Here is a 20,892-nt window from a genome sequence, read left to right as displayed (position 1 = left end):
ATAATCACTGTTAAGATTTGGGTTATATTCTACCAAAGGTTTTTTACATGTACGCACACACATACATACATACACCTGCACACAGCAGTGTGTGGCAAACCAGCTGGGGAGTAGGAGGGGCATGCTCTGTACAGTCTGTTTATCAGTTCCCATGGAGCGAAACTCTTACTGCGGTCAACTACCAACAATTTACCAAAGGGCTCCTAAAATTCCTGAAAACTGATCAAGTGGCTCTCATAAGCCGGCTGGTGAGATTTGGCTCCAAAAAACAAATGCCACAGTTTATAAGTTTGGCAACTAGTCCTGCTGAATGGTGCCTGTTTCTTTTGTTTAAGTTTTTAATGCTTATTTATTTTTGCAAGACAGAGAGAGACAGAGCGCGAATAGGGGAGGGGTAGACAGAGAGGGAGACACAGAATCCAAAGCAGACTCCAGGCTCTGAGCTGTGAGCACAGAGCCTGATGTGGGGATTGAACTCATGAACCATGAGATCATGACCTGAGATGGAGTCAGACACTTAACCAACTGAGCCACCCAGGTGCCCCTGTATGGTACCGAAACCAAGAGTCAGATGCTTAACCAATTGAGCCACCCAGGCACCCCCCAGATATATCTATTATAAACTAAGTTCCATGTCAACAAATACCAATTATACTTTTAATAGTTCAATCATATCCCCATGTTACTGATATAACAAATTATTTAAGCATCTTCTACCACTGGATACTTTCGCAGTGTTTCCAATATTATCTTTTTAACAATTGTATGAAAAATAAAGTTGTGAATACACCTTGATACAGTTCTCTAATTATTTCCTTAGGCTATATGTGTGGAAAGCTCATTACTAGGTCAAAGGGAGGCACTTTAGTATCTTGAAACAAATAGCTCCAAGTACTCTCCACAAAGTCTGTTCCAAGAACACTTTGGCCCTCAGGGTATAGGAACCCCACATCAGGTCGGTCATTAGACCACCACGTCCTGGCCATTTCTAGGTAGGATTTGTTCTCTTCAATCATTGCCAAGGTAAGGGGTCGAAAATGTTTGGTTCAATTTGCATCTATCTTCTCACTCATGAACTTGAGCTTCTTTCCACTACGATCAATTTTGTTTTCTCTTTTTTGAACGGCCTGAAATGCAAGTTAAATAGTTTTGAGTGTGCACGCAAAAGCTCCTTAATGACATCAACCCTTTGCCATATTCTATATTTTCCAATTTTTATTTGTCCTTTAACAATATTTTACAATATTTTAATGCTACTCTAATTTTGTCAATCATTACGTAATCAAATATATCAAACCTTCTGTAACGGCCCCTATCTTTGATGATATAGCTGGAAAGGTATCCTTTACCTCAACATTATGAAAAAGTTTGCATATATTTTCTTCTAGTACTTTTTAGGATTTAATTTATTTTTTACCTTTAAATATTTCATTCAACTGAGATTTGTTTGGGGGTGGGGTCAGGCAAAAGGTAAGAACGTAACTCTGTATTTCAAGAAATTGTCCACACGTTCTAGCATCTAAATATATCTTTTCTCGCTAACTCTGGATGCTACCTTGGGCAGCTGCCAGCTGTAGAGCTGGCTTCCTTTCTTTTCTGGATTCCCGGTTTCACTTCAATTTTGTCCTCTGAGGATTTCTTACCAACTCAGCAATTCATTTTAAAAGGCATTTATTTTTAAATGCAGCATTTCTAGTTGCCTCACAGCAGAAGGCTTGTTTAGGAGACCTTGTCCACCGTTCGGAGAGAAGCTGAAATCTTCTCCCATCTATTTCCCACAGAGCAGCGAGGACCGCCATGTAAAAACTAGATAATGTCAGCAACCAGCTCACACCGTGTCAATGACTTTCCGCTGCAGTGAAGGGAAATATGACGACACCCTTAATAGGTGTTGGGTCCTGCCCCCCTTTTCCTCTTCAGTTCACGTCCCTTTACCCCTAGTTCTTGCAACTGGAACACCACTGGCAGCATGATCTTCACAGCTGAAGGGCTCCGTACATGCCATCCAGCTGCCCTCCCGTTGCTTTGCACAGGTGGTTCCTTCTCACCATTCAGTTCTCAAGAAAACGTCATCTGCTCAAGGAGATGTTCCCTAACCACCCGACAAATGGAGCACCGTCCGACTTCTCTTCATTAATGCAAGGCCCTGTAGATCATCTTCACAGAACTGTCTTTTAAATTGTGCTTATTTACTTACTTTCTTCTGTTCCCTGCTCTTCCGGAGACTATAAGCTCCATGGGAGCAGAGATCATTTCTGTCTTATTTACAAATAAACTATAGGAAAGCCCAGTGTCTAGCACATATCTATACATTATGAGTGAATGATTACAGAGTGTCTTACTCATCTTTACATTCCCTGTGGTAACAAAGCTTTGCACGTAACAGGTGCCCAGGAAACATCTACTGAGCTGGGTTTCACATCTCATCATGAAGAACCAGCTTTCCTAAATGTAGAGGTTAGATAGATCTCTGACCTGTTCCTTTAAAAAAAATTTTATGTTTATTTATTTTTGAGAGAGAGAGAGAGAGAGAGAGACAGCGTGAGTTGGGGAGAGGCAGAGAGAGAGGGAGACACAGAATCTGAAGCAGGCTCCAAGCTCCGAGCTGTCAGCACAGAGCCTGATGTGGGGCTCAAACCCACAGACCTTGAGACCATGACCTCAGCAGAAGCTAGATGTTTAACTGACTGAACCGCCCAGACATCCCTCTCTGAACTGTTCCTTTTAAATCACAAAGGCACATTCTCAAAATAAAAGGGGAATACTTACCATCCTTCTGTGATTAAAGTACTGCATACTTTTAAACAGATAACTTATCTATGAAAAACCCTGATTTCCCTGCGACTGAGGAGGATTTGTGCATTAAACTTGAACATTTTTTCCGGGTGTGCAATTCTGGAGAGGTTGCAGGGAGTGCCATACCATATCTCTGTATGGATTAGTGATAATGCTGCCAGCCAATCTTTTGCACACTTGCTGAACATAGGTGACTGTTATTCTGGCTATTTTGTTGCCACACACACACACACACACACACACACACACAGTATACACATACACAAAAGTGACAGTTTCTGAAAAAGATGAAACATTCCAGCTCCATCAGGAATAAAATGGAACTTGGAGTGAAACCATCATCAAATTTCAAAATTCACACCCAATCACTGCCAAAGTCTAGCAGGGGGGAATAAAGCTGATATTTTTAGACTGGAAAGAATTTTCTAGAGCTTTACACTGCTGGGGACCAAAAAACTTTCTGAGCCATGTGTAAACATCATTTACTAAGTCCCCAAACACCCTGGAGTTAGGACAGAGCCTGCTGTAGCTGGGTAAGAAGGAACAGATAGGGAGTTAGAGTTAGTATCTCTGAGTTTGCCAGATGGGAAGTTAGCTGAATAATGGCAAAGCCATCCCGCAGTATACTAAAGTTAATGGCTTCCCATTTTACTCAGATCCATTGCATCAGCACTGATCACCATACCTTCACCCATCTGTAACCTTGTTTAGAACTCCTCTTTCCTTTAGAGAACTTCTTGGGAAGTTTGGGGGAAAATGTGTATTATCTGAATATACGCAATCAAAGCGCACTGTGTATGTTTCAGGAAGCCTGGAGCAAATCAATTTAAAATACTATCTGCAACATGAAAAATCACATCCTATGTTTTGTTTCTTTAATTGGTTGAATGTTTCTTTTTACAAATGTATGTGCTCCGTATTATCAATTACTGATGGACAGCTTTGGTTGGCATGTTTAGAAAGCAGAGTTTTAACTGTAAAGAATTCCGTGGCAACAAGGTATAGCGCAAAGAGCATGGATGCATTTTAAAATCAAACAGGTATACAAGTTGTACCGCTCAATAGCTATAGTAAGTTATTAAGCTAATTTAACTTTCTTAATTTGCTTTTCTGAATCGAGAGCTCCTCACTGGTGAAGAAATAAAAATGCCTATCCCTATCTTACGGGGCTGTTCAAAAATTTATGTAATATTATATGTAATCATAATCCCTGGTTCAATTGTTCAATTAATATTACTTCCCCCACCTTCCTTTTCTTCTATTACACATACACACACCCCACTACCCAGTTATTACCAATTCACAAAAAATTAGAATAAAAGAGATTTAAAGCCATGCTTAGCTTAACATGACCTTCCTTTAGTGATGAAAAAAATTCAATAGCGTGTAATGCTTCATGGCTATTATTGCAGTCATCAATTACCACTGCATTGTAGATGAGAGAAAGGACCCTTTTAATAACAGGATATTTAGAGTAATAAAGGTGAGAGATCTAAGAGTTTGCTCTAATAACGCAAACAGGAACAAAGACCCCTGCCTTCACTTTCTTCCTGAAATCCCCCTTAGTATGCCACTAAGAACAGGGCATCCAGTGGGAATGACTCCTTGCAACACATTCATTTATGAATTGCTCTATTCACGATTTCCTGATTTCAATTATTCTCCAAAGCTACACCTTCCTCCTAGACCTGAATACAAACTGGGTTTCTACCGAACCTCAAGCAAATACATTGCTAACAGGAAAGACATGTTACAGTTGGTGTCAACTGCAAACAACAGCAGATTGTTTCTGCCTTAGACCTTACGAAGACAGAGTGTAAAGGGGGATACAGAGTCTGCCATTGTCGTCTGCTGTCTCCTCTTCGTTATTGTGAAGGCCACACACAGCTCTTTGCTTCCATCATATCTGCTGTATACTTCCTTCAGAATACAAGTATTACGATTAACAACACATTATCCCTGGACATGCTGATGGCTCTTATGGCTGGAGGCGACGAGATTTAAAGAAACCTCTATAATATTTACGGCTTCTATTTGCTCTCATCAGTATTTTTAAAGTTTATTTATTTAGTTAGAGAGAGAGGAAGAGAGTGAGCACCAGTGAGGGAGGGGCAAAAAGAGAGGGACAGAGAATCCCAAGCAGGCTCCACACGGTAAGCGCAGAGCCCAATGCAGGGCTCGAACTTTTAGACCATGAGATCACATAATACACTTAACGGACTGAGCCACCCAGATGCTCCATGCTCTCATCATTTTAATACACTAGGAAAGAGAAAAAGAGTCAGAATGTAAAAAAAAAAAAAAAGAGGACCTAGATAAAAATGAAATATTTAACAAGATTCCAAAAGAATACCATCCAATACCATCTATTTCCTCAGGGAGGAAAAGGGAAGTATTTAAGTGTGGTACTAAAAATTCTTTTTTTAATAATCTGAAAAATATATGCCTGGGTTTGTATCAAATCCAGCAAGCTCCTCTGTGGGAAGACTGTCTCTCTGCCTTCTCCTCCCTCTTTCCCTACCTCCCTTCCTCTCCCTCTCTCTCCTTTTTCACAGTTTTTCTGTCTCTATCTGTATCTCTTATCTCTTCTCTCTCTTCCTCTCTCCCTTTCCCTTCCTTTTCTCTCTCCCTCCCTGCTCCCTCTCTTCATAGTCCTTTACCTTGAGTGGACACTAAAAAGTGCTGAAGAAGCATTTAAAATGAAGCCATGGGTGTCAAAAAGTCTTGTATAAGAGAAATTCAATTCTCCCTAGGGGACCACATAGATAAAAAAAAAAAAAAATCCAAGGCAAATTAGAAAATATGAGGCTAATATTTATGCTTTCTCTCTTAAAAGCAAAAATTAGTTCATCAAGCAGCTTTTGGGGGCAGTATGAACTCCCAAAGGATCTAGAGAAGAAAAGAGTTATCCCAGGCTCATCAATTTAAGCTATTAGGTATAATGTGTTTAAACAGCAGGCAAGTCCATGGTGAATGATTAAAGGTTTCACCCCAAAGCAAAAAAGGGCAAAGTTATAGAAAATAATGGTCAATGGTGGTTGGGATCCACTTGGGAACAACAATTTGTATACCTGTGTTTGCTTTACCAATAACACAATGCTATATGTCAACGATAGTTGTACTTGTAGGCAAATTTAAGTAATTAGAAATCAAAACTCACGATATAATGCTAGTAAAAAATTATGTTCACATAGAAAAGCCATTGGTGACTGATGGATGCAGTCTCTTTCTGTCTCTTTCCTTTTGGGTATCTACACTTACATCGTAAGCCCTACAAGTCCCACTAGGAAGCAGAGTTGGCAAATACTCTTCAGTTCTTCCCTCTTGTTGGCGTGGTCCCTTTAAAGGGACCATAATGAGGTGGCTCCTTTGCGCAATGGATAGCGCATTGGACTAAAATATAAATGTACTTCAAAAGGGCTGATGAACAAAGAGCCTTAAAATATTAGTTCAGGGGCACCTGGGTGGCTCAGTCAGTTAAGTGTCCAACTTCAGCTCAGGTCATGATCTCACGGTCAGGTCTGTAGGTTCAAGCCCCGCGTCAGGCTCTGTGCTGACAGCTCCGAGCCTGGAGCCTGCTTCGGATTCCGTGTCTCCCTCCCTGTCTCTGCCCCTCATCTGCTCATGCTCTGTCTCTCTCTGTCTCTCAAAAATGAATCAATGTTAAAAAAATAAAAATATTTTTATTTTTATAAATAAAAAGATAAACTATTAGTTCAGACTCTACAAACACCACAGGAAGGTGGCATTCATTTATCAGTAATGTACAACTATCCCAGAAGTTTTGATTCTGATGGCGGAAAGAGAAATAAAAATCATGAAAACAACAGAGTTCATCCAAGTCTAGATTATTATGGGTGTGATTGTATTACCTGCTTTCTCTCATTTTCTCTGCCATCTTTGATTATCATTGTGCCTATTGCCTCTAAAACAGAGAAAGACAAAAAGAAGGTATTTTTGTATATCAGCTTTTATAGGTTTGGATAAAGGGTGCTGGAAGTTACTGACTGAAGTTCCCAGATTATTTGTGAAATGGATGCATTTCTCTCTGGGCCTCAAAAATAAATAATGAGAGATACTAGTCCTTAGTGGATTTACAAATACAAGTATTGTGTTTTTATCTTGAGTGTGCATATATATATATATTATTTTATTTTAGTGCATATATATATTTAGTGCACAGGATTTAGTCACTGATCATCAAGACAGTGGTCTGTTTTTTTAAAGCTCACCTCAATAAGGCAGAAACAAAGGTTTTGGGGTGTGGGTTGGGGGGAGGATGCAAAAACGAAGGTGTTTAAACTTTAATGAATTCTCGTAAAGCAGACATTGTCACCTATAACCCGACACATGAAATGTATTCCCTGCAAAAATCCGGGTTTCTCTTAACTAACGCAGCCATGTGAAGGAAGAATCAGGTCATTCCTCTAAACATAGAATTACCACTGTGATACAAGAAGCTATTCGGGAGAGTTTATATTTGCAAAGTTAGCATCGGGCCAATACATCGTGGTACTCAAATCTCTTTTCAATCAGGCTACAGAATACGCACCTTCGGGAAGCATAAGCAACTTAAAAATAAGCATTGGTGTGTTTCAAAATACAAAGAAAAAAAAAAAAGAGTGACAATATCTGCTCGCAAGAAGCAGCATGTAAAGGACACCAGGGTGAAATGTTATAATTCCAATGACCTTTAGGTCTAAGAATAAAATGAAACTGTATTCTTCAGACATTCTCAAAACGTTTGGACTGAACTAAATAGAGACCAAGTATGTTCAAGATGACCAGTCAAGAGCAAAAGAGACAGGACTGAATGGTACAAGCACATCCAAGTATGGAGTTTTTCCAAAAGCATATTCAGATACTATGAGGGTATTGAGGGTTGGCAACAAAGTAAAAAAAAAAAAAAGCTTACGAAAGCTGAACGAACCATTACATAGCATCAGAAATATTATAAGCCCTTACAAAAGTAGGAGACAGACACAAAAAAAGAACTAGCCAACTATATCTAAAATATATTAAACACAAATATTCTCTATTCCCTTCACCTGCAAGAATTCCTATCCCCAAACTACCCTTCCAGCTCGGCTTCCATATACCCTCACATTATCCAATGGGCTCATTGCACTGTTCTGTCCCCAAATAAGAGATGCATTATCTCCAAGAAAAGAGCAATTGTTCTTTGACTGAGACATTGTTCTCTCACAGCTCACTACAAGGCTAGTAACTTTCTCTGCTCTCCCATGGCATTCTGTTTGGTATTTATTTTCTCTTCTTTCTGTCAAACTTGACTATAAGACACTTACATAAGAGACTACCCTTATTTGTCCTGGATTCTGTAATATAAAATCATCCAACACATGATCTTTAGACTAAAGTAAAATCCTGGTAAGATACATACTTGCCATTAGAAATTGCTTATTTACGGGCACTTGGATGGGTCAGTCAATTAAGCGTCTGACTTTGGCTCAGGTCATAATCTTGTCATTCATGGGTTTGAGCCCTGCATTGGGTCCTGTGCTGACAGCTCAGAGCCTGGAGCCTGCTTTGGATTCTGTGCTTCCCTCTGTCTCTGCCCCTGTTCCTACACATTCTCTCTTTCTCTGTCTCAAAATAAACATTAAAAAATTAGAAATTGCTTAAATAACAGAAAGAGTGTATGTTGTGTTCATCCATAATATATAATAATGTCCGTAATGTTCTTTAATTAAAAAAAAAAAAAACAGAAAGCAGAATTGGCTGAAGCCTTGCTATTGTTGGTTGGTTGGATTTATGGGTAAGGTCAGTGGCCAACAGGCTGATTAAACGATTTCTTTAATGTCATTAAACATTCACAAAGTAGCAGGCAGAACTTAAAGCAATGTCTCTCGATTCTTGGTAAGCCAGTGTTTTTATTTATTTATTTTGTACAGTGTTATTCACTCTCAAGAAGCCGAAAGATTATTTGTACCTTCTACAAATTTCTCAAAATTAATGGAAACTAAATCATGGGATCTTACCTCTATTAGCAGAACAAAGTCCTAAAAGAAGGCAATGTAGTTTATTTTATTTAATGTTTTATTTATTTTGACAAAGAGACAGAGAACACAATGAGTGGAGGAAGGTCAGAGAGAAAGAGAGCAAGCAGGCTCTGTGCTGTCAGCACAGAGCCTAATGTGGGGCTCAATCTCATGAATCGTGAGATCATGACCTGAGCCTAAATCGAGTCAGAACTTGACCAACTGAGCCACCCAGGCACCCCGATATAGTTTAAAGAGAAAAGGTCTGCTTTGGAAGTTGAGGCAGTCTTCAAAACCTAGCTCTACTGGGCATGTCACCATGTCACCTAGTTCTACTGGGCATGTCTTTAGCTCTTCTTTTCCTAAACTATAAAATGTGTATAAGAATCTCTAGGTATCCAACCCCAGTCCCCAGTGTTTTCTGTTAATGACAATGTGTGTGAAATCTAGCCCTGGACCTTGCACATAGTCATCTGTTGGCTTTGAAATAAAAAGCATTATTCAAGGTGTGTGTGTGTGTGTGTGTGCACGCGCATGCGCGCACGTGTGCGCGTGCAAGCACACACTTGGGGCTGAAAATGCACTGCTATCTTTTTTACATGGTCTCTGTAACAAATAATTTTGATACGGCAATATTTTTTAACTTCACCATATTATATGTGGTGCCATTCTCACCCTGTCCCCAACTTGGAATCACAAATTGCAAATATTTCTTTCTACTCTAAAGGCAGTTTTAACAGTTCAACTTCCTAACATGTTGCCAATGGAACACACCAAAGGAGAAATGTGTGACAAGTGAAGTTTGCTTTCAGGATTCTTGCAAAACAGAACAACTTCGAGTTCAGTGTTGGAAATGCTCAATACCATAACAAGCAAAAATGGGAAGATCGAATTTTGAGCTTACATTGCAGTGATTTTCCTCCTGAAGAAAACAGCTAAGGTTGGGGGGGGGCAGGTTGGAGAAGTCAAGAGGGAAGATATTTCTCATCTAAAAAAGCACAGAAACATATAGAGTGGTTCTTTAACAGCAAAAACTGCGACCCTTTGGATTTTAATCTTTTTTTTTAAATTGTGTAGATCATAGTGGAATCCAAGGGGAGTATATTTAGTTAAAATAGGCTGCATCTTGAGAACTGAGGCTCTAGTTGAAGTCAGTTATGTTACGTATTAGCTGTGTGACTTTGGGTAATTCACTTAACTGCTTTGATTCTAGTCTTCTTTTCCCCAAAATGCGGTCACAACAGCCTGACTACTTTCTAGTTTGACTGTGAGAGTCAAATGATATTGAATATGTAAAATGCAAAGTACTTTTTGGCAAAGGAAGCTTTACTATTACCACTATAACTACCACATTATAAGTATATTATCGCCATTATAATTACCCAAGTTTTAATTCCTTTAAAAGTAAATGCTTGTTTTTAAGCATTTGTTTTTATGGCCACCTGAGATGAAAATATTGTTCCCACTTCCCTGAATGAATAAGGAAATCCTAGTACTGCTGCCAGGAAGACTGTGTTTTGAGGTTAGAATTCTGTCCCTTGAAGTCCAGTTCACTGCACTTAAAACACACTGCATGGAACTGAAGCTCTTATTTAAATATGGCTCTGTTTTTAAATATGGGGCTTCCCTGGGGTGCCTGGATGGCTCAGTCAATTAAGCATCTGACTCTAGATTTTGGCTAAGGTCATGATCTTGGTTCCTGGGATGGAGCCTTGGTACGGCTCAGAGCTGAAAGTGTGGAGCATGCTTGGGATTCTTTCTCCTTTGCCCCTCCTATGCTCATGCACTTTCTAAACAAACAAACAAACAAACCAAACTTTTTTTTTTTTTAATGTGGGGCTTCCCTTAAGAGAAGGTCCACATAGAAAAGCCCAGAACAACCAAACAAGATGCCTACTAATATCATATGCATGTACATTGATTTAGGGTTTTCTGGCTACTTCCTCTTTGTTCTTCACATCAATCTGTGATTCCATTAAAGCTGTCTACGTGAAGCATAGGAAGAAGCTCATGAAAGACCAAGTCCGCCAGCCTCTATATAATTGTACGAAGTGATACCTTGATGTCTGAGAGGTTGGTTGATTCCCCCAACATGTGCAATGGTCTCTTTTGTCCCCTAGTAGCCCAGAGTTAGTCGCTCCTTTTATTTCTGTCAACAACACTACCTTTTTGTTCCTCTTCCTCCAACTAGGAAGTGCATCACTGACACAGACACAATATACCTTTTCATAAGGAAGGCAAATGAGTATGTGCCAGATGGGCTGAGGGGATTACAACATGTTTCCTGCTCCCGTGGTGACTCAATGGGGCTGGTATGAAAACTTATCTTATTCAAGAAGTCAGCTTCCCCGGCAGAATTATGAGTCACAGTTCCTGGGTAGAAAACTCGCTTTCCAATAGCATTGGGGGGGGGGGGTGAGGGACCTCCTTGGATGGAGTACAGTAAAGGTCATTCAGGAAAGTAACACGGCCAGGATGGCTGGGGGACACCAGCACCCACGAACCTCTGAGATCTCACTGATCTCTCAACAAGCCTAACACGGTCACCTCTCCCTTAACCTTCAAGGGGAGGCAGGACATAAAACCACACTGATGAATTACTGGAATGAATCCAAACAAGTCCCATTATAAAACTGGCCAATTTGGGCAAAAGGGATGTGAAGGGACTTTTCTCCATCCATTTATGAAATACATATACAGAGAGAGTGCCTACTATGTGTCCATGTACCAATCATTATTGTAAGTATTTGGGTAACAAACAAAGAAGACAAGTCCCTGTCCTTGGACAGCTTACAAGTAGAGAAATTGGGAAGGAAGGAGAAAGGGAAGGGGGGGTGGGTAGAGAAAGGAGAAGAAAAGAAAGGATGAAGAGGAAAAAGAGGAGAATGGAGGGGAAGGAGGGGGGAGGAGGAGACAAGAGCAAATTAGTATAATGTCAAGAAATGGTGAATGTCATAAAGGAAACTAAAAGTGGGCATAGGAATGCATGATTGGCACGGCTATTCTAGTTAAGGCTGTTAAAGCAGGCCTCCATAAGTAGATAACATTCAAGCACAGAACTAAATCAAATAAGAACTGACTATAATCAGTGATTATATTCAACATATTTAAAAAATCAGGACATCACAGCACTGACCAGTCACATGAGACACTCAATCAAGCAGGACAGATGCTGGTCTAAACAGTCAGTAGATCTGTATATTAGTGGTTCCCAGCTGTGTATCATCTAGGTTAGTGGCTATGCTTTCCTTGTGAAAAGGGCCAATGAGGTTGGAAGTTATCTTTACTTCTCTCAGGTTTGAGTTGTACTCTGTCCTAGTTACACCCTTTCTTTAGTGCTATTTTTGGTTTCAAATAAAATGCTTTAAGTGGTATAGAAAAACGGAAACACATCCAGAAAAGATAATCACGATGAAGAGGGCTCAAATCCATGCCATGCGAAGAACACAGAAAACACTGTCATGGTGATATGATCACTATGTTACCATTTTGGAAGACTTCTCCCACAGGAGAGGAATTAAAGTAATGGTATTCAAAGTATTGCCCATGGTCTTCAGGGGACTTATACATGAGAAGCTTCTTCAAATGAAGATATCTAGGTTCCTTGTATTAAAATTAGAGCACTATTGGATTGGGTATTTTTTACTTAAATAAAGCAGTTGAACCACAGAAATGTGGAAGTGACAGAAACAAATCTCAATTATATATACTAAAAAGGTTTGTAAGAACTTGGTCAGTCCAAAGACATATGGGCTGCAATGAGATGACCTCTAGTTAGAGTTACCATGGAACGGTTCCGAGCAGTAATTCTAGAGATAAGAGGAATTATGAAAGGATGAACTTTCAAATCCCTTGTGAATCTAATTTCATAGGATTCTGTTCCATCATGACTGAGTTTGGCTATTCAAACTCAAACAGCTTTGGCTGGCTTCTCTTAAGAAGCAACACCAAGGGCCACCTGGGTGGCTCAGTTGGTTGAGTGTCCAACTTTGGCTCAGGTCATGATCTCACGGCTCGTGAATTCCAGTCCCATGTCAGGCTCTGTACTGACAGCTCAGAGTCTGGAGCCTGCTTCAGATTCTGTGTCTCCCTCTCTCCTGGCCCTCTCCCACTCATTCTCTGTCTCTCTCTCTTTCTCTCTCTGTCTCTCAAAAATGAATAAACATTAAAAATTTTTTAAAAAGAGGTAACACCAAAAGGGTAAGAAAATGAGCCTAATGATAGATCCTTTCTTTCCTAGATAGAAGCGGTGACAGAAACCTATCATTATTCATTTGGTCTTAAAAGGCCTCAATGGACTGTTAGCCCCAAGGCCTCCTCCACCGCCTCCTGAAGTTTGGAAAACTTGCTACCATCTCTGTCATTTCTTGTCCCATAAGATCTGAGGTGAACGGAGAGAAGCCAGACTCCAGTTGGCTTGGGGGTGAAGGAAATGGAAAATTCCTATATTTGGACATACCAGACCACTGCCCCAAGTACACTGTGCCCCTTAAAGACTAAAGTTGTCAGTGGCTCCTCCCATCACCAAAATTCTATTTCTGTCATATCTGTGATTCTGTGGTACCACAGAAGACAATGGATATAAATGTTATTTCGTCTTAACTCATTTTTCAGAAAGAGTTGACATATTACCCTATAGATAATCTGTACTTTAAAAGACTGTCAAAAGCCATTCACTCACCTGAGGCATCACTTTGTAGGATCCCAAGGAAGTAGAGACTCATTACACACCACAGAAGTCCCATCCTGTCAACATAAATACAAAATTAAGGGAGAGTACGTATCACTCGCAAGAGTTTAATAATTACCGCATATGCACACTGACTATGGACAGGGAACTGTTCTAACATGTTTACGATCTTAACAAATTTAATTGCAGGAATCAACCAATAAATAGTTTATTTTTTTTAATCACCCATATTCCAGATAAGGAAACGGACACAAGTTTGAAGAAGATAACCAAGATCCTTCACCTAGAAAATGGTGCAATAATGGTCAAGCTCCAGCAGCCTGGCTCTAGAACAATCTCTTAATCATTCAACCACAACCGCCTACTTAAGAAAAATATTCCTCTAGAATGTTTTCATGAGGAGTCACGTTTCTGGCAGATAAGTGTGATCTTCTTCCCCTCCATAGCATTCTCGTGGTCTGTCCCAATTGGAAATATTTTATGATCTAGGCACTTCTCCGTCTGGAGAAATGATAAATAGAAAGTCTAGAAATCCTGGATTCAGACTTGGTTTATAGTCCACTACACTCTGACTTTATAGTAGGAGGAAATATATAAACCTCATGCCGTCCTGTGCGTGCTCTCCTCTTTTCCTTGGAAGAGACAAATGATGAGGTTGGAGTGTGGTGTCTGTGACCTTTGGCCTTTCTACTGGTAACCAGTGGCAACAGCCAACTAGCAGGAACTATGCCCTTACATTTGGTTGTGTGATCTCTAGTACAGAAGGCCTAGAGATTCAGTAGTCCTGTGAAATTTATTCCCCTACTGCCTTAGACATATCTTCCCCCTGATAAATCCATGGTAGGGATATAACTACCGATACCTGGATATTTCTGAAAAATTCCATATTCAAGGCTGTCACTGTTTTGAAAACAGCAGCCACACACGGGTGCTTATAGAGGTTTTGATAATTTGTCCAGATCGCGTTTCTAGTAAGTGACAGAGATGGGGTTTATACCATGTCTGGCCAACATTAGCCTATGGCACAAGGTTCACAACCACAGGGACCCAAGAATCTAAAAAAGGGTTAAAAAGGTATTTGATAAATAGGGTGGCCATATAATAGCACTTTAAATGAGACACCCGTAAGAGCATGGCACCAAAAAAAGGTCTAAACTGGTACTGCCTAAGCAGCCCAGGGCGCATGGTCACTTTAAAGGACAATGCAAGCTTCCGGTACCTGACACCTCTCCTGACCACAGATCACCACAAATCTCCAGTTCATATTGTGCTCTCTCCTTTAGCATGACTGTTCAAAAACTACAAGTGAGTTTATTATATCCTAAATAACCATTTTAGCTCAGAGATTTAATGTTTCTTTCTCACCACCACCATTCCCTTCCAATTCTTCTATCATTAATTTAGGGAACTCTTCTATCCGTCATTAATTTATTCAATACAACATGTGTTGACCACTTCCTGTTTACAAGTCTCTATGATACAACTGCAGGGGCTTATTGTAAAGGCATTTCTTCCCAGTAGAGGACATAAATCACTACAACGTCACAGCTATGAACAAGACACATGCAGAAGCACTATAAGATATACAAAGATTTATCAGACAAGTTCGAGCACTAAGCAGGTCTAGCAGAGACCTAAAATGTGTACAGAAATAATGACAGTACAAAGTAAACACTGATAAGCAAAGAGAGGAACAGATAAGTGTTATGGAAGATTAGCCAAAGAAAGAGATTACTTCAGTCAAAGCAATCAAAGAAGACTAAATACAAGAGGTAGCTTTTGAACTGAGCGAGAACTGAATTGAAGCAGAAGGAAAATGGAGAGAAGAAACTCAGTGGAGAATAATGTTCACAGATAGGAAAAGCATGGAACATAAAAAGGAAATAGTCTGTAAATAATTCAGTTTGGCTCAAGCACAGGGAATTAGTAAAAAAGTATAAAGAGTTTGTTGGAAAGCAGGGAATGTTAGGATCAGATTCCACCGAGGCCTTGAACAGCAAGCAAAGGACTCTGGATTTAATTTACACAGAAGATAGGGAATCAATGAAGGTTTCTGATTGGAAGACTGACGTGGTCATCAAATTGTACCTTCTGGAGATCATTCTTCCCGGGATGTGTTGAATGAATTGCCACTAAATTCTGTCTTGAAATCATTTTGTCTCCTGAGCCTGTCATCACAGTAATTGTTTAACTCCTAGCTTTGTGTCATCTATAAACTTGATCAGCATGCCACCTATGTCCTCGTCCAAGTCATTAATAAAGGTATTTAATAATTCTGCATTAATCACTGTCAGTGGAGAGCAACTAGATATTTCATTGCAGATTCAGGGCACAGTAACTCGAGCCTCAATACTCCTTGTGCGAAAGCACTCTACCTCCCAAATTGCTTTTGGCTATAAAAAAAATAAAAAACAAAACCAAAAGCTCACACCTCTAGATTTTCCCAATTCGCCTGTTTATAAGCTGCTGGATTCCTAGGGCAACACATAGAAGACATTCTAATTAGTGTGATCGAGGGCCTTAATTGATATTCCCCTGAGTAACTGGATTATTCCAGAGGCAGCAAGGCTCAGGTCATCAAGGTAAAGCCAATCTAAAGATAACCCGGGTGCAAACACAAATCCAGGGTCAGCGCTGTCCTGTGATGAATTAGAATAAAGCAGACTGAAAAGAAAATGTGATTGTGCAGGCTGGTTCTGACAGTCTGAAGGTACCAAGGTTAGTGGGAGGAGGTTGGCTGGTTCATTTAACATCATCTTCCATTCTCCCTCGGAATTTTATTATTGCGACTAGTAATACATTTTTGGTTCCTGTTTCTTGGGGAGAGAGGGCGCTGGATATTTGCAGAGATGGAAAAGCTGTCAGAAAGCAAAGGAACCTACCTAATCACACACGGTTTCTCATGGTCTGAATTACAGCCCAGCTTTAGACTATTGCCATGGCATTTAACAGACTTGGCCCTTGCCTCAGATGATTGAAACCTACAAAAATAAATTCCCAGTCAGCCTTTTCTGCACTACCCACTTCACCTACTGTAAAATCATTTTCATACGTCCCCTCTTAGGTATTAGTACTTCAGTCATATTTAATTCCACTGTGTCTTGCTGTATCACCTCAGATGCCAAAAGAACCTGGCAAAAAGTCTCACATATGTACTTATTTTTACGTAATCAACAATAATATTAATGATGATTGTTAACATAAGATCAGCACTTTAACACCTACCCCTGCATATGAATCATTCCACTGTCTGCATTTTCTAGGCTTACCAAGCTTCAGGATCCCCTTGCCTCTGAGTCAGCTCTGACCAATGATTCTCTCACAGGGCCAGCAGGTGACCGGCTGGCACTAGAGCTGTACCCCCAAGCTGGTATTATCCCTGAATCACATTCGCCTTCCTCCTGCACTGTAGCATTTCACCAGGCCACAGAGCTGGATTTCCCCCTCAGTTTCCTGATTCCACATATAGCCCATACCTAGAGCCCAGCCACTCTTTGAAGCCCAGCAACATAGCTGAAATGTGGACCTTCAGCCTGGACCTTCTTTTCCAGAAGCCTGAATTTTGTTCCCCGTAAGGTCTTGCTCCAAGCAAGATAAGCCTCCTGTAACCACAAAGTTGCTATGACCTGCTTCATTCCCATTTGACAGATGTCCTTTGCTATGATCTGTCCACTGAAAACTTGGCCGTAAACACCAAGCCACAGACCCTACATGGTCATCTCCATGCCGGGGCAGCCCTGCAGCCAAATCACTTCCTTGAGTCCGGATCCCATCCAGATCCTAACTTACTGATAAACTTAATAACTGTACCTAACTTACTTCTCTAACTTACTAATAAAGTTTGAGTAGATTTTGCATGTATGCTCACCTAAGATATGACAAACAAGTCTTTAAAGGACATGGGAAAAGTTATTAATGACCCCATTTGACAGAAAGGGAGAGATGGCATTTATTAAGAAAGTTATTTTCACCATCAATCTTTTATCTAGTTTACGGTTTTTGAACCTTAAATGGATGCTTGTGCACAATACTTCAGAAAAGAATATTTATCAGTAAACAAAAGTATCAGCAGAGTGACATGGAAGACTCATGATGAGTGAAACAAAGAAAGCATAACCCACTTCGTTTCTCTTAATGAATGCAGCTAAAAACCTGCACAGTATGCATAAGACAAGTCTATGAAGACTCCACAAAGTAAATAAAGCACACTCTTTTCAAGTACACATAGCACATTTACCAAGATCAGCTATATCATGAACTATAAATCAAACCTTAACAAATTTCAAAGAATTGAGTATATATTCTCTAGCTATCGAATTAAACTAAAAACCAATAAAAGAAAATGACAGGGTAATACTCAAACACTTAGAAATTCAGGTATATACAGCTGAGCCTTGAATAATGAAAGGTTATGGGTGTTGACCATCCACACAGTCTAAAATCCATGCATAAATTTTGGCTCCCCAGAAACCTAACTACTAACAACCTACTGTTGACAGGAAGCCTTACCAATAATACAAATACTTGGTTAACACATATTTTGTATATGTGTTATATGTGTATATATAATGGTATATGGTATATACACATGGTATATGGTATATACAATATTCTTAAAATAGAGTAAGCTAGAGAAAAGAAAATGTTATTAAGAAAATCATAAGAAAGAGAAAATACATTGATAGCAATGTCGTGCATTTATTGAAAGAAAATCTGTGTACTGGTGGATCTACACAGTTCAGATCCACGTTATTCAAGGGTCAATTGTGTGTCTAAATAATTCATCAGTCAAAAAGAAGACTGTTAGAAAATAATTTAAACTGAACAAAAATGAAAACACAACATATCAAAGTGAGTGAGATGTAGCTAAAGCAGCATGTAGAAAATAATTTGTAGTATTAAAAGCTTTATATTAGAAAGGAAGAAAAATTTGAAGTCAATAATCTAATCATCTACCTTAAGAACCTAGAATAAGAGTAGAAAAATAAAGCAAGCCAACTGGAGGAAATGATGAAAATTAGTGATCAAAAATTTTAAAAGAGAAAAAAAAATGAAGCCAAAAGTTAGTTCTTTGAAAAAAACAAAAACAATAGAAAACTTGCTAAATCTCTAGCCAGGTAAATCAAGGAGGGAAAAAAAAAACACATATCACTAATATCAGAAATAAAAGAGGCTATATCACTATTGATCATGGGGCATTAAAATGGTAATAAAGGGGAAAATGGTAATTAAGGGAATACTAAATACTCTGGTCACATATAACACAATTGAGATGAAATGGACCAATATCTCAAAACCCACAAACTACAAAAGCTCATCCAAAATGAAAATGGACAATCTTATTGGTCCCATAATTATTTTTTAAAATGACATTTGCTATTAGAAACCTTACAAAAAAGAAATTTCCAAGCTCCAGGTGACTTCACTGGTGAATTTGATCAAACATTTAAAGAATAAATAACACTTGTTCTAGATAATCTCTCCAGAAAATAAAAGAAGACAAAACAATTACCAATTTCATTTCATGTCACAACAGTACTCTGATTCCAAATTCTGCCACTGATAGTACGAGAAACCAAAGCTACAGATATCCCACAACGAAGCAGAGTCATCCCAGGAATGCAAGGCTGGTTTCAGTATTTTCAAAGTCTAAAGAAGCAAAATCACATGATTATCTCAATTGATGCAACAAGAACATTTGACACATTCAGTATCTATTCGTGATAAAAGCTCTTAGCTAACTTAGAATAGAAGGGAACCTCCTCAAACCAATAAAAAGCATCTATAAAAAACTACAGCTAACATCACATCTAATGTTGAAAACCAAATACTTTTCCACTCAGATCAGCAGCAAGGCAAGGATGTTCATTCCTGGTACTATTCAACATCATACTGGAAGTCTGAACTAGTACAGTAAGGCTATTCACAGATGATGTAATTTTCAACATAGAAAATCCTAAATAATTTATAAAAAAAAAAAAAAAAGAAGTCACAGCGTACATGGTTAACATGCAAAAAGTATATATACTGGCAATAACAAAGTTAAACAAAACCTTTTTTTAAAAAGCTTATTTCTTTAGAAAGAGAGAGAGCACAAGTTTGTGTGTAGGGATGGGGCAGGAGAGAGGGAGAGAGAGAATCCAAGCAGACCCCTGGTAACAGTGTGGAGCCCGATGCAGGGCTTGAACTCACAAACCCAAACTGTGAGATTACGATCCAAGTGGAAACCAAGAGTTGGAGGATTAACCAACTGAGCTACTTAGGCGCCTGGAAAATGCAACTTTTTAAAAAGGCTTATTATAATAAGGGGAGCCTGAGTGGCTTAGTCAATTAAGCATCTGACTGGCTCAGGTCATTATCTCACTGCTTGTGAGTTTGAGCCCTACATCAGGTTATCAGGCTCTCTCCAGGAGTCTGCAGCCTGGAGCCTGCTTCAGATCTGTCTCTATCTCTCTGCTCCTCCTCCGTGCTCGCTCGCTTGCTCTCTCTCTCTCGCTCGCTCTATCTCTCTCTCTGTCTCTCTCTCTCATATAATAAAACATTAAAAATAATTAAAAATAAAAAGGCTTGTCATAATAACTAAAAAAATGCTGAGCAAAAAGTCTAACCAACATATAAAAAGGTCTGTATGCGGAAATATGTAAGGATATTGGTAAAAGAAATCAAAGATGAGCTAAATAAATAGAAATATGTGGTTGGCAAAATGGTCCCATGCCCGAAATCCCTGGAATCTGTTTTGTTGCCCTACTTAGCCAAAAGAACTCTGCAAATATAATTAAGGCTATGGACCTCAAAATGTGGAAATTATACTAGATTATTCACATGGATTCAATCTAATCAATAACATCAACACTTAAGAACTTTCTCTGGTTAAAGTGAGAGAGATGTGGGGTGCCTGGGTGGCTCAGTCGGTTAAGCGTCTGACTTAGGTCATGATCTCAGGTCATGATCTCAGGTCATGATCTCACAGTTGTGGGTTCGAGCCCCGCGTCGGGCTGTGTGCTGACAGCTAGCTCAGAGCCTGGAGCCTGTTTCAGATTCTGTGTCTCCCTCTCTCTCTGACCCTCCCTGTTCATGCTATGTCTCTCTCTCTCTCTCTCAGAAATAAATAAAACATTAAAAAATTAAAAAAAAAATAAAGTGAGAGAGATGCAGCAGACAGACAAATCATAGAAATGTGAAGCAAGAGAAAAACTTGAGAGGACTTTGGTATTAAAGATAAATGTAGTAACGTGTTAAGGACCTTCTGTTTGGTTGCAGGTGACTTTCCAGAGCTGCAAGAGACTTTCAGCTGACAGCCAGACAGCCAGTGAGAGATCAGGTACTGAGGGCCTACAATGTAGGAAATAAAAATTTGCCAACAACTTGAAGATGTGGTGAAAGAGGAACCGTCTTACACTCAGTAGG

General features: G+C 39.4%; 1 protein-coding gene across 2 annotated transcripts in view; it reads right to left on the bottom strand.

Moving 5' to 3' along the window:
- The window catches only part of LOC120233109 (interleukin 1 receptor accessory protein), a 122,820-nt gene that overhangs the window by 60,916 nt on the left and 41,012 nt on the right, over positions 1 to 20,892 (bottom strand). The window contains exons 1-2 of one of the 2 annotated variants that reach the window (XM_039234220.1): positions 18,998 to 19,018; positions 13,477 to 13,541 (exon numbers count right to left, since the gene is read on the bottom strand). In XM_039234220.1, coding sequence (XP_039090151.1) covers positions 13,477 to 13,540 — 64 coding nt within the window. In that variant the 5' untranslated portion in view covers position 13,541; positions 18,998 to 19,018. Of the gene's footprint in view, positions 1 to 13,476; positions 13,542 to 18,997; positions 19,019 to 20,892 lie in introns of those variants that run through there. The other variant, XM_039234219.1, reaches the window with a different exon arrangement.

Source organism: Hyaena hyaena, unplaced genomic scaffold, assembly GCF_003009895.1.
Source record: "Hyaena hyaena isolate Hyena2069 unplaced genomic scaffold, ASM300989v1 scaffold_84, whole genome shotgun sequence".
Taxonomy (NCBI): domain Eukaryota; kingdom Metazoa; phylum Chordata; class Mammalia; order Carnivora; family Hyaenidae; genus Hyaena; species Hyaena hyaena.
Note: the sequence above shows the minus strand (reverse complement) of the source record. Positions and strands in the feature narration are given on the sequence as shown.